At 44.6% G+C, this 14294-nt stretch overlaps 2 protein-coding genes across 2 annotated transcripts in view; both read left to right on the top strand.

Moving 5' to 3' along the window:
* The first annotated feature begins 304 nt into the window (after positions 1-304).
* On the top strand, positions 305-12683 carry BPIFC (BPI fold containing family C). Its single transcript, XM_026052240.1, has 15 exons — positions 305-410; positions 865-976; positions 1840-1968; positions 2453-2608; positions 3837-3900; positions 4192-4252; positions 5026-5117; positions 5791-5964; positions 6672-6725; positions 7968-8138; positions 8692-8759; positions 9483-9525; positions 10096-10159; positions 11041-11117; positions 12642-12683. The coding sequence occupies exons 1-15, from the start codon at positions 305-307 to the stop codon at positions 12681-12683; spliced, it is 1413 nt and encodes a 470-aa protein (XP_025908025.1).
* An 825-nt stretch (positions 12684-13508) lies between these two features.
* RTCB (RNA 2',3'-cyclic phosphate and 5'-OH ligase) overlaps positions 13509-14294 on the top strand; it is an 11964-nt gene continuing 11178 nt past the window's right edge. Inside the window, exons 1-3 of the mRNA XM_026052250.1 lie at positions 13509-13644; positions 13733-13811; positions 13888-13955. Coding sequence (XP_025908035.1) covers positions 13552-13644; positions 13733-13811; positions 13888-13955 — 240 coding nt within the window. The 5' untranslated portion in view covers positions 13509-13551. The remainder of the gene's footprint in view (positions 13645-13732; positions 13812-13887; positions 13956-14294) is intronic.

Below are 14294 nucleotides of genomic sequence, written 5' to 3'. Positions count from 1 at the left end.
TTCCACTAGCAACCAAGGTGAATGTGGAATTGGCTGACTCTTGTCCTCCACCCTGAGGAGCTCCATTTCCCAAGCAACCTATGGAAAAAGGGTTCTTGCTTTCTCCACTGATGGGTATATAGGGTATTTACCTTATCCATTCTGGAGAGAAACCTGATGACAGAACAACTCATTCCAGGGGAAAAAGAAGTAGAGCCACCATGTGACAAAGGTGGCTGAGCCTCCCTCAGTTACGACGCTTCCTGCATGAACTTCCACTGTTCTCACCAATATCTATTAACAGGTCCCGTGAAAAACAACAAAGATGCTGAAGATCTGCTGTTCTCTTCTCCTCTTAAGTTTGCTTAGTTTGCAACTGAAAGCTAACCCTGGGCTCAAAGTGAGGATCAGCCAGAAGGGGTTAGAGTATGGTATGTGTGATTTTTGTTGGTTTGTTTGTTCATTTGGGTGGTTTTTTTAGGAGATGATGTGTTACTGCATGAATACTGATTTGGCAAACATCTTGGGAGTGAGGGCAATGGGAGGAAATGGGCTGATCAGAGGCTGTAAAGAAAAGGAAGGTTTGAAAACAATAAAGCAGAAATAACTGTGACAGACGGGGGGAGCTTGACAGCCTGGTACAATCTAACCAGGTTCATTTGAGTTCAGATACTGAATCAATTAGTTCAGTCCATGCAGTGACTGGGAGAGAGACCTGAAAAAGCACCTCTGGGCCTCAAATGAGGCAGCTTCATCCTTCCGTCACTGTGTCCCTTCGGACAAATGGAAGCAGGCAGTGTTTAAAGTTGCCTAAATGGGAAGCACATCAGCATAAACTCCCAGTCAGTATCAAAAGTGATTGAAGTGATTACTGTCTTCTTGCAGCCAAGGAGGTTGGGCTTGAAATCCTGAAGCAGAACATGGAGAAGGAGCAATTCCCTGATTTGAATGGCCATGAAAAATATGGGCTTGGGAATGTCAAATACAACATCTCAAGGTAAGTAATAATCCTGCAAAATAATCTTTTTTGTTTCTTTTTTAATAATTTTAATAATTTAAGACTAAGATACTGTCACTATGAGCACTGTGTACTCATAATCATGGGAATGTCAATGTGTAGTACAGTAACAATCACTTAAAGAACTTCCATGTTGGTGGACCTGGGGCCTTCAAACAAACCCTGACGAAATCACAGCAAAAATACATAAAGAGTGATCCCTTTCACTTATTTTCTTTCCAGGTGGAAATTAATTATCTGGACTAATTTAGTCAACTAGGTTCTTATTGTGATCCAGTAGAGAGAGCTCACACACTCAGCAGTTCCACCTCTGGTTTAGATACTTATTTCAGAATGGGACTGATCATGCTTTGCAGGTGTTGATGTTTTTCTATTGGCTAGAGAGGGAATCAAGAGACCAGCTTATATCAGGTATCTGATTTCCAAGGAGTTGAAGTGGATYGGAGAGAAGCCTGACTCAATATTAGCTGCTGATCTAGAATTCATCCATAAGAACAGATTCTAAAATAATATACTGTGTAACTTGGGTAACCATCCTGGTAGCTGTCCACACCAATCATGTGAAATGCTGCATAATTTAAAATAGTAAATGAGTAAGGTTTTAAAATATGCAGAATCCTCATGCACAAACACGAGAGCCAGATGCAACATTTTGCACTTCAGTGCTTAGCCAGCAACCTGTGTAYGTACCAAGTCAATTTGGCACTTTGCTGGCTACTCAGACAAGCACTTAGCCGATTTCCCTATTCAAATATGCTAAGTAAAGGTAAAACTRTGTTAGGAGCAGGGTTATCATAGCCTGGAAAAGTGCAATATCATTTTTCTTTCTTTCTCTGTTATAGAATAAGAGTCACTGCTGTTGAATTTCCCAGCGCTTCCATCTCCCTCCTACCTGGGACAGGGATAAAACTGGTGATTGCAAATGCTTCTCTAACCATTGATATGAGCTGGAGCTTAAGGACGTGGATGTTGTAAGTACAGGCTGATGTACAGGCTGCTGCTTATGGGAAAGGTTATAAAGATAAAAATGTGAAGCTTAGTTGCCCTTGTGACATCTTCATGACAAAGTTGTTCTTTAATAGCTAACATCAGTAACACAGGAGTAGGCTGGTTCTTCTGAACAAGTTTGCTGATAGGAGATAGCCCCAGTCCACTAATCTATAGCCCTTATAAAGCCTTGAACATGGTCCCTCAGATCCATTGGGAGTGGTGGGGAAGGGACTGAAGGGCCCATCGTGACACATCAGGCTCCCCGACATCAGCTAGGACATCACTTCTGCTCAGACAGCAACAGACTAGACCACCCCACCTCACTTGTGCAGATCAATACCAGATATATTGCAGTTCCCTCTGTTGTGAATATAGGGGGATGAATGTTGTGAATAAAGGGAATGAATTGCTGTAAACTGAATCTTGTTCTTTAAAAATCAGTTTGCATATTTTTCCTTTATGCAGCAAAGACACTGGAAGAAGCACTGTGTACATTTCAAAGGTATTTGTTACTGCAATCTTTTCAACACCCTYGGATCACACAGGTCATACACTGATCTCACTTACAAGCTGCAGGACAACTTCTGGTGATATAGACATCAAATTGAATGGAAAAAGTGGGTAAGTGCAAAAGTTTTGTATATGTTCAGGGAGAAAGTAACTGTCAATAGTGGAAAGACAGCTTCACAAAATAATAATAATAAATTTGCTTTTGGGAGTGTGCTTGCACCACAGATGAGAATCAGAGCCCTAATCGAGTGTTAAAATATGTTTCCTTGCACCAAGTTTATGCCATTTGTCTACACAGTCTTTTGAGGATAAGTWGAGCAATTTTGATCAGATGAAATAATCCCTCATCGTTCTTCAGCACACAGTTCATTCCAAATGCTGCTGTAATCCTTAATCCTAGGTACAACTGTATGCTTGTACTTGTAGTCCCACACAGAATCCCAGAATGGCTGAGATTGGAAGGGACCTCTAGGGATCATCTGGTCCAATCCCCTGCTCCAGCAGGGACACCCAGAGCATGGGGCACAGGGCGGCATCCAGGGGGKTTGGGAAGATCTCCAGAGAAGGAGACTYCACRGCCTCCCTGGGCAGCCTGTGCCAGGGCTCTGTCACCCTCACAGGGAAGAAGTTCTTCCTCACATGGAGATGGAACTGCCTGTGTTTCAACATTACCCATTGCCCCTTGTCCTATTACTGGCCACCACTGGRAAGAGTTTGGCTCCCTTTACATTTTTCCCTCAGGCAYTGGTACATRTTGATCAGATCTCCTATCAGTCTTCTCTTCTCCAAGCTAAAAAGGCCTGGCTTGGAGGCTGCTGTGTGTTGTGCTTCTGGTTACAACTCTATGCAGCATCATTTCATTATTTTCCTGTACTTCTCTCACTGTTTGAATACAACAGTATAGCTCTTGTCTCCCATAGTGTGTGGTGGTGTGGTGTGGTTTGGGTTTTTTTTGTTGTTGTTGTTTTTGTTTTTTTGTTTTTTTTTTTGTTAACGTATTTTTGATGGGGAGGAAGGATCTGGTTTTATTATTTATTTATTTAATTAATTATTTACTTCCACTGGACAAACTGCTTATTTATCTGTGCTCCTATATGCATGGTGGTGGCAATATAACCTGTCCAGTCTAACCATTGTGGTGAACAATGTCTCCTTTTAAATGAAAGGAGCCCCAGTGAATAYTCAGATATCAGCTCTGAGGCCTGATTAAACTAATGATGTGTAGAGCTACTTTATTTCCTCCAGGAACAGCTTCTTGAATAAACACATGCAGGAAGTATAGAAGTCTGTCAAGGACTATAGTGTTTGACCTGTATGTTGCTTTTTTCCTTTCCTGTAGCTTCCTGCATAACTTCTTTATTAAGTATCTGAAGAAACCCATACACAGGAGCTTAACTACTAATGTAAGTCTTCTTAGTTGTTTAGGGGAGGGATTTAAGAAATAGGACTTTCACAAGTCAATGCTGGGAACTTGGCTAAAGAACTAGAAAAACTGAATAATTTGATGCTGATCTGAGAGAACCATCAGCATTTTAATAGTGGTAATTTTTGTTGGGAACCCAGAGAGCTAAACTGGAGCTAGCTCAGGAACTTGGACAAGTGCTGCAATATGCAGACCGATGTGCAGAACACAGCGGAGTGGTGGGTACAGGTCCCCACTAATCAAGCCATAACTTGAGTGTGCTTTTCTCCAGTCATGTCCCAACATCAGATCTGGGATCCAGCTGATAGATGAAGACCTCCGATCGCTGAATGGTGAGTCACTAGTGATAGATTTTCCTTGTACTTTCTGTCTCCTGCTCAGTGAGATTCTGTGGTTTCCTAAGCAGCAGCTGCTGGGGAAAGCCCTCAAGAGCAGTGTGAGCCCCACATTCTGCATTACCTGCAGGATCCTTCTGAGGAGCCAGCAACTTAAGGGTGATTCTCAGCTTGCAAATGTGGTAAACTGTCTGCACATCTTTTGTCAAAAATGCTGCTTAGCAAGCAGCACTGATAATAAGGCTGCTTTCCCTTCCCATGTCCCTGCACTTGAAAAGTTGAGGCCAGATCTCTTAGCCTGCCTGGAAATTTATCTCTTACTTACCTATTTATTTGACCTGCCAAAGACAAAATGAAAAAGCCCATTTGTAAAAAGCTTCTCACTGCAAACATTCTGGACCAAATTTGTGCAAGTGTTTAGGCAGCAAAACTGCTAGGCAGATACTGCATAAAATACACAGAACTGCCTAGGCAGGCCAGGTGCCAACCTGTCTAGCAAAGCTGGATGCGCTTTAAATGGATTCAGGACTGATCGACAAGAAAGCCCAGTACCTTCTTGGTACAACAGCAAACCATGGGTCTCCTGTAGGAGATGCTCTGTTGTTTGTTTTGCTTTGTTTGGTTGATTTTTATTTGGTTGTTTTCTTTCCCCTCTCCTTTGAGAACAGCCTTGTGCATTCTCCTGCAAAAATGGCTTTGTTTTAATTAAACCAACAAAAATCTTCAGTTTTGAAATAYCTGGCCTTCTGTTTTATTTGCTGCCCTCACAGTCCTAATGCCGATTGACAATTTGGCTGAAATAGACTACTCCTTAAAGAGCTTGCCAGCAGTCTCCCGACCATACATTGACCTCGACTTAAAGGTAACTACTTTTGACTATATTTGCCAAGATAGTTTTTTTCTTATTATTATGATAGGATTGTCTTCCTAGATTAATRTGATTGCTGGGTTGAACATTAGGCAGTATCAGAGAGGACATTCCAAAGCACTATTGCTTTTGTTATTGTGATCATTTATAACAATCCTGTTGTAAAATGAATTTCTAAAAAGCCATATCATTTTTTTAATTGCTGGTGAATTGGTTAGAGTAAACAGAGAGCAGTAAAAGTCAATTGAGCAAGTTAGAAAAAAAAAATGTAAAGAAGCTCTACTAAAAGAAGGAACCATAATTATGCCTAGACATGCTCTTCATTCAATATTTGGGCCCTTAAATAGGAGGCTTTATTTCCTGAGGGGTAGACTGTCTCCAGCAGGTAACCTACATCCCAAAAGGCAGATCGTGGGTGTCTTCTGGGGAGGAATCCCATCCATGGAATTTGTCCTCACAACCTGCATGGAAGAGCAAGGGGTCTGGGGTGTGCAGCAAGACCTTTGTGCTCATTTATACACTTAGCTGAATAGCTTGAGCTGTTGTTCTGGTTTGTGGAGCAAGGAGAAAGAAAATAGCTTTGTTGTCTGAAATCACCTTAAAGCCAGTCAGAAAATTTGAATAGTACTGATTTTTTTTCTTTTTTATTTCTGACAATGCTTTTTAGGGTGTAGTCTACCCAGGTGGAAACTACTCTGCCCCCCCTTTCGTGGCAGCTCCCTTCACTGTTCCAGACCAAAGCGAMTCCATGCTCTACCTTGCCTACTCTGAGTACTTCTTTCAGACCTCCTCCTTTGCTTACTACACAGCAGGAGCCTTCAACATCACCATTGCAGAAGAGGTGAGTAGGGTTCGCAGAGGAAAGGGTGCAGAGYTGTCCACGTAACCCAAGGCATGACACTGAGCAGGGAATATACCCCTACACTGTTTATTGGCTTCTGAGCCCTGTGACTGCGGAACTGTTATGCTATTTGTGTTGTCTAGAGTCTTTCATGTATAGCCATGCATGCCTAGTTCCACTGACCAAAGTACCAAATGCTAGCATCCTTCCTGCAGAAATAATGCTTTTTAATAGACCTGAGTTATAGGCTTTTTTGAGATAGATAAAGAGGATTTACCCTGGGGAATTAGCTGCCTCAGTGTCCATTTTCTAAGGAGCCTTTGCCTACTCAAAGTACCCAAGGGGCTGTTAGAGGAGAGCGTATGTCACAAACCACAGCAGCTGTGGTTCGGGGGCCAGGCAGGCTCAACTGTCCTGTCTCCAAGAGGTTCAGTAAGTCCCAAAGCGGGAGTCTCCAGCCCAGACTATAAGAATATTATTGCAACTGCACTTCTGGAGAAGACCCTATTAAGTACTTGCTTCCCCAGGGAGTGTTTTGGCAGTTTGCTGTGAAGCAGCTTTAAGTATGCGGAGTCCTTTATGGGCATTTCAGAGAACAAAAGATCAAACATTCACTGAAATGACAGTAAKAATATATTTAAAGAAAAGGTAGGTATTAAAATAATGCCTGTTAAACTCATGTCTGTCTTTTTGCTTTCTTTTTGCAGACTTGCAGTTATTTTAATATAAGTACAGAGATATTTGGCAGTATCATCCCTGAGGTGAGTATTGCTGCTTCCACACACCCTTAGGAAACYGCTGTCTCTGGCCCCAGTGTAGGGAGTACTGGTGTCTTCCAAAGATTTTATAGTGCCAGCAGGGCTCTTGCAGTGGAGAAGTGGGAACATCTGTGCRTCCTAAGAGCAGAACAGATGGGCCACTTCCAGCCTCCCAAACAACTGAATGACTCGAGCTGTTACCAAACTTGGCCCAAAACCTTGCACATCAGTCCTTGCTCTGGGTACTGGGTCAACAACAAATCTCTAGTTGTTTCCACCTAAAACCTGTCATGGGTAGGAAAAAGCTTTCAGGCAAGAGTCCTGCCTTGAGAGAGCTCAGCTCAGAAACAGCCSCTTTCCCCTGCCTATACCTGCATGATTGCCTTTGCTTCACTGTTAGCCTATGGCTTATTAGGGGAGAAAAAAGTAAGCTGACAGATGGACAATAAGTAGTTGCATTTATGGAAAAGTAGACAGTACAGGATTGCCACTTATTTCAAGGGAGACAATGACTAGAACAGGAGAGGGAGTAGGAGCGTGTGTGACTTCTGAGCAACCAAAAACGAGCATAAGAGATCCTAGGCTTTGAATGCTAAGGATGGATGAAGTCAGACTGAGGGTTCAAGGACCTTAATGTCCTCGATTGCTTGCAGGATGATACTAGGTTCCTCTGTAAGAAAGCTGAAGAGTTTGTTCTCAAGATTTTCATCATGTGGTCTTCTCCATAAAATGCACTGAGCTCTGCTATCATACCATCCTCCTGCTCTTAAGTATCAAGTTTATTTGGCAAATCCCCTCKCTTTTCAGGCAAACAACAGAGTGAGGCTTTGAGGATGGTCCAGAGCAGGAACCTACCTTATGGGACGGGTGAATCTCAAAGTGACCTCCGAGTTCCTTTGTTATATTTCTTAAATATCACATCCATGTTCAATTTCTGTGTTCACAAAATCATGTTTATTTTTTCTGAAAGTGACTCAGAGGAAACAGGATTCCTAAACTGGAAGCAACTTTCCACTGAATTCCTGACATGGCCAGGATTTATCACTGGAGGAAATTTCTATTTCCAGCTTACTCAAACAATCTCCTCTTAGCACTTGTTGTTAAATCCAACCTTAAGGAGCTACTTCAAAATGATTACTTTGAAGAGTGAGGAAAATGTTTTAATCTGATCTGTTCTACCCAAAAAAAAAAAAAAAAACAAGCAGTCCTCAAACTCCTATTTTTTTTCCCCTTGGATCCTTACAGGTAGCCCAGTATTCAGTTACACCATACCCCGTGATGCTGAAGCTAATGGCCACTGAAACACCTATCATCAGCTTACAACAGGATTCCTTTACGCTAGAGATTCAGGGCTCCATGGAGGTATTTGCTGTTCTGCCTGACTCATCCACCCAGTCCTTGTTCACAATGAGCATAGTAAGTATGATGAAGGAGGCTACAATTCATTCAGATCTGAATGTGTTTGTTCTTTCTTTTAAAAGTCTGTCATAGAAATGGAGATGACCAGATTTCCTCTTTTTGAACAAGCAAACTCACCTTAGTCATGAGCAGTGCTTCTGTGGGCTAACTAAGCCTATAGGAAATTTCTATGGGAAATAATGTTTTCCTATAGATGCAAAAAAAAAAAAAAAAAATCATGTATATCCAACATTATATTAGTTAAACCTTTGTTCTCAGGAATTCCTGTTCTACATGTGTGAGTCATGTCTCTTGACATCTTGTTTGTTTAACCAAATATGTTTTTGATTAATGAAATCGTCTTACCTACATTTCAGCTCCTGACAGTAACATTCAGGTAACCAGACATTTACTCTATGCAACCTGCAAGAACCACAGGCTAGGGAGAAAGGTGGAACAGCTTAACCAAGAAGATTTWTTTWTTWATTTATTTATGATTAATTCTAAGCAAAGGGTTTTTTKTTTGTTTGTTTTATTTGCCTTGGTAACCTAAGATTTCTGTTTTCTGCAGGCTGCCAATACCAGTATTTCTGTGAATACATTTGACCAGAAACTGATGGGSTCACTATGTTTGAACAGGTAATTCAGGGACGGATTGGCCAAGGTCATTCAGAAAGCAGTGTTGGCAATCTTAACATTAGGCACATGATCAGATTACCATAACTTAATGATTATGGTTTTTTGGGGGAGTTCACCTGCAGGAATTCCCTCAGGAAAAAGCTTTGTGCTCCCACATCTTTCGTCAGGCTTGTGACAAGTTAAAGGTCCATTAATGCCAAGCTTCAGTAGTTCAGGAATCCTCATCTATCTGAGCTTGACGGACTTTCTCTACCAAGGCAATGTGGTTGCTATAACTAGTGCAATTAGTTAGCATAACAATCAACTAATTCCAGGGAGTTATATTTGATTTAGTAGCTAGTGTTGTTATCAGCTTCCCACAGCARCATTCAAAGAGCATTCAAAGCATCCACAATGTGTTCGGAAACCTACCTTGAAAGCTGGAGTGCTAAGGAACTTCAAGAATCTTATTTTGAATAAGTACTCATCTCAACTGCTCTAAATATGGAAGCATCCCCAGCAACAAGACAGCATGGACAGATTTTTTTTCTTTCCCTCCCTAGTAAGGCTTACACCAAAGCTTTAAACAAAAGTACCAAATCCTTGAGAAAAAAGRGCACTAAGGTGCTGAGGAAGGTGCTGAGGTGCTGAGGAAGAGCTGGGGCCCTAAGCGCCTGTACATGACCAGAATAATTGGTGTTTGTCCTTTCCGGTGACTCAACTTGTTTCTCTTCTTTCCCTCAGGCTCCAGTACTCCCTAACCCACTCCAACGTTGGCTTTTTTGAGGTAAGCTGATAGTTTAGGATAGCATGAGTGGTGGCCGTGAAGCAGCCGGCCCTTAGCTGCAGCCCCTCAGCGGGCAGAGCGGCGCGCACGGTCATCGCGCGCAGCACGGAGGGAGAGGTGCTCAGCACAGATGCTCGTAATTACAGCAGGGAACGGGAGCCAAGAGGAGTCTCAGATGCCCCAAACAGTGCGGTTGCAGCTGTGGAGGGGAAAACGCAACCTGCACRGAGAGCCAGGGAATTCTGAGAACAATCAACCCGTTCTGAGAAGCTTAGAACTGCTCTGGTCCTGCTTTAGTATTGAAGATAAATTATCTTACGAGCAAAGGAAATTGGCTGCTTTTGATGAAAATGTTGTCCAAGAACGATGAGCTATTTGCATTTTGTATTTCATTTCCTTTGCATCATTTCAAAGGCTGAAGATCCAGAGGTCGCTTTAACTTGTGACTCTCTTGGGCCAAATGACCTGAAGAGTTGAATGTGAGCCTATAAACTCCATCCAGAACTAGAGCTTGACAATTCCAGCGCTATTGGAAAGTAATCTCTAACTCAATTTTCTTATCTGTGGCAGATATCACTTCTGGAGAACATCCTGTCTTATATTTTACAGACTGAAGTAATCCCATCGGCTAATGGTGAGGCTGCATTTCTAATGACTAGGCACAGGGGACGACTGTAGTAACTTCTGCTGACTTGTGCTGCTTAAGTTACCAATTCTCATTAACTTGAGCAGAAAATGATCATCAACCAGTAAAGCATGGAATGGGGAGACCAGTTTGTAGGGGTATGAAGGCACTTAGTCTCTGGCCCTGTTTTGCAGTGCCATCAGAGAAACCCAGGCAGAAAGGACTCAGAAASTCACCCACCTCTCATTAGCGAAGGTGTTTCTGAGTGTGTTCTGCTATACAAAGCTTATTTAAACCCCTGAAGAGGGAGATATAGCTTTGAGTCAGCCCTCTGTACCACGATGAACTTCATTTTCTCTGGTTAATGGAGTCAGATAGGAATAGGAACAGCTCCTCACAGAATCCCAGACTGGTTGAGGCCGGAAGGGACCTCTAGAGATCATCTAGTCCAACCCCCTGCTCCAGCAGGGACACCCAGAGCACGGGGCACAGGGCGGCATCCAGGCGAGTTTGGAAGATCTCCAGAGAAGGAGACTCCACAGSCTCCCTGGGCAGCCTGTGCCAGGGCTCTGGCACCCTCTTCACCTCATGAAGGCTGGGGCTGCATTAACGCTCCCCTGGGCCATTGGGGTGAAATCAGTGAGCACGCAATGCAAAATTCACCACACATGAAAGGCCATGGTTTAACCCCAACACTGCCAAGAGAGGAACATCGGTAATTGTTCCCCCACTGGTAGATCAGCATCACACCTGCCTCCCAGGGAGGCTTGTGAAGACTAAGGTTAATTATTTTAGATGACTTAGCAGTCTGAGGGTACATTTTTAGCGAAGGGTGGGTATTTAAATYCTTTTACTGCATGCCTAACTCATTGTATTTGTATTTTCTTAAGCTAAATTGTCAAAAGGATTCCCTCTTCCTAATCTGGCCAATGTTACCTTGACAAGACCACACATCACAATTGTAGAGGTGAGATTTTGACACTCTTATGAAATAGTTATTCCTATTTTTATCTTGGGGAGATGGTGGAAGAGGAAGGAGGAAAATGTCTTTTCACCTTCTGATTGCACAGGAAATTGCCTGGATCTGCCATTAGTTAAGTACAGTGGGAAAAAAAAAAAAAGACCCTGAGTGCAAAATGAGAACTGTAATACCAGTAAAATCCCACCAGGAAAAAAAAAATGCTCCTTTCTTTCTTTCAAGGGGGGAGAAAATAAAACTGAGTTATTATACATATGCTCCGAGTGATTAAACACACAGCTTGCTCGGCTTTGCAAGTTCTAACCCAGTGTGAAAACAAACTTGCCTTTTTAAATTTAGTTCGAGCTTGGGTAATCAAATGAAATTACAGCTACCCCTCCATGCACTCCTGCTGAATTCAGTAGAATAGCTGAAATGTAAGAGAGGTGGATTTAATTTCTGTGCACATAGTATGATTAGCTTTTGTTGAAGACTGGTGATAATGGCTGAGGCTATTAGCCAAAGGTAGTTACTGAGCTCCCAAAGAACACCCTCTGCCTGCTGATTATTCTTCTCCAAATCATACAGTATTCTGCACATCTTGCAGCATTCTAGCCATTAGTTTTAAACACTGTGTTGCTCAAAAATTAGAGGGTACAGGGAATTGATGACAAATGAATTTGTAGAAAATGGGTGAGGCAGGTAAACTTCTCCATTTGTCTTCCAACTTCTCAGTCACTTTCTGCTTTCCAGAGACAGCCCCAGACCCTTGCTTGTGATCAAGCACAGAGCACAACTCGGGGAAGGAAGAATTTAATCTTTCTTTGCATCCCACATATCTAGCAGCAGCTCGATTCCCTAACAAAACAGAACCTGGAGACTACTTGCACTTGACAAATATACCAACAGCCCTAAAGGCTAAATATGAACCAATAATTTTGATGGTTCTGTGGGGCCTGTTCCTCACCTCTTCATCAGTAAGTACGAATGGGAGAGGACAACAGAAAAATGCTCTACCCTATCAGTATGATATGGGTTCTCATTAAAAGTTAATTCTACAGGCTCCACTTCCAGTCCAATCTATTGCCTATAGCCAATTAAAAAAAAAAAAAAAAAAAGACACCACATTAGACTGTGATGCTCTCCAGGGGTTCATTGCTCTGTTTGCATTGACAATAAGGGAAAGAAGGAGTTTAGATAAGAAGACTAACTTCTTGATTGATGAAATTAGGAATTAGGTAAAAGTAATCYCGCTTTGGGATGATCCCACACAGCTCAGAGGAGCTTTCCTGGTAGGCTCTGTGATCTTTGGATGTACCTTCTGCTGCTAACATGGTGTAAAGCGGTAGGACCTGAGGCAGAAGATGAGCTTGTTATTACGGGTTTCTGTGCTTTGAACTTCACAGCCGTTTTACTTTCCAGTCTCACCAACTTTCAGTGGATTTTTATGACATTTGACACCAGCCTAGAATTGGAACAGGGGGTGGGAACGCTGTAACGCACAGCATTCCAGTGTCGGCTCTTCTCCCTCAGGGATACCTGTTGATTTCTACCGACGTCCACTACAAACGCTAAAGGAGGAGGAGAGACGGCTTGTGAACCACAAACTTGGGGTCGATCCGRTGACTCAGCCCCACTCTGCCGAGATGTGAAACCCAAACGCTGGCCAGAGCCACCTCGTCCTGCTTAACGGAGCGGGAGTCCCAAGGATCAAGGGATATTTGAGGCTGTGCAGAGACTGAGAGGAGAACACGGGATGCATTTGGCATTATTTATTATGGGTTGATGTGGGTTTTTTTTTTTTAACTGATGTAAAGCTGTGTGGGTTTATTTGGGCAAGATTAATGCCTCTCTTCAAATAAAATCCTGTTTATATGCTTTCAGAAAGGTGCACTTCGTTTTTTTCCCCTCTAAGAGGAGGAAAGACACATTGTCAAAACGCGGCCAGGACAGAGGCTCCGGCTGATCCAGCTCCCGGCCGCGCCGAGGCACTGGGGCCGCACACCCAGCCACGCAGCTTGCCACGGAGCTACGTGGAGGGAAAAAAATARATTAAAACAACAAATGCCGCTGTTTCTTCAGCACAGCCGGTCACAAGGAGGCAGCGAGCGGGGCTGCCAGGAGCTCAGCTCTGCATCCTTGCCGCGTTGGGCAGGGAACCTGGAGGGGGCGACATTCCAATACGAACGTTTCACCGACGTTTTACCGCCGTTTTACTGAACACGGAGGCCGCGGGCAGGGCCGCCGTCTCGGCGCCCGCTGCCGCCAGGGGGCGCGCGCGCACGCGCGGGGCGGAGCCGCCGCCGCTCGCTCCTCCCCGGAGCGCAGCGGAGGAAGTTTGTCCCTCGGCRGCTTCCGTGCGCGCCGGCGCGGTTTGTCCCTCGGCGGGCGCCGTGGGCGCCGTTTCCGTGGTGCGGAGCGCGGCGCGGGACCCGGCGGCGCCATGAGCCGCAGCTACAACGACGAGCTCCAGTACCTGGACAAGCTGGACAAGAACTGCTGGCGCATCAAGAAGGGCTTCGTGCCCAACATGCACGTGCGTGCGGCGCGCCCGGGCGGGGCTGGCGTGTCCCGCGGCGCGGCGCGGCCCGGCCCGGCCCGTGACGGCGCGTGTGTCCCCGCAGGTGGAGGGCGTTTTCTACGTGAACGACCCGCTGGAGAAGCTGATGTTCGAGGAGCTGCGCAACGCGTGCCGCGGCGGAGGTGCGCGGCGGGAGCGGGGGGCCGGGGCCGGCGCCTCGGCCCCAGCTCCTCGGCTCCCTCTGCTCTCCCCTCGCAGGTGCGGGAGGGTTTCTGCCGGCCATGAAGCAGATCGGGAACGTGGCCGCCTTGCCTGGCATCGTGCACGTGAGTYGCTGCTGTTGTGCGGGACTGCCGCCTCCCGCAGGGAAAGGCCCCTGTGCTGTGGCACGGGCTGCCCTGGGATGAGCTCAGGTCCCTGCTCGGCGCGCTGGGAACCCGTCTCTGAGTGAGGAGGAACTGCAAGGCCGGCTTGTAAAAATGATTTGGGAAAAGTGGAAGTAGCTGCCTGTGTCATCAGTTGACACTTAAGTCTTGTCAGCTGTGCTTTTGGCTGCCTGGTTTTCTTGAGCATCTTCTCTACACAACTTGGACTGTCTGTTTGTTGCACTTAAGTGGTCTCTTCCCACCCATGGAAGAGTGGGGAGAGAGAAGAGGAATTAAGGG

This window comes from Nothoprocta perdicaria, unplaced genomic scaffold (assembly GCF_003342845.1).
Source record: "Nothoprocta perdicaria isolate Ctin4 unplaced genomic scaffold, notPer1 scaffold_86, whole genome shotgun sequence".
Lineage (NCBI taxonomy): Eukaryota > Metazoa > Chordata > Aves > Tinamiformes > Tinamidae > Nothoprocta > Nothoprocta perdicaria.
This window is presented reverse-complemented; position numbering and strand designations above follow the sequence as displayed.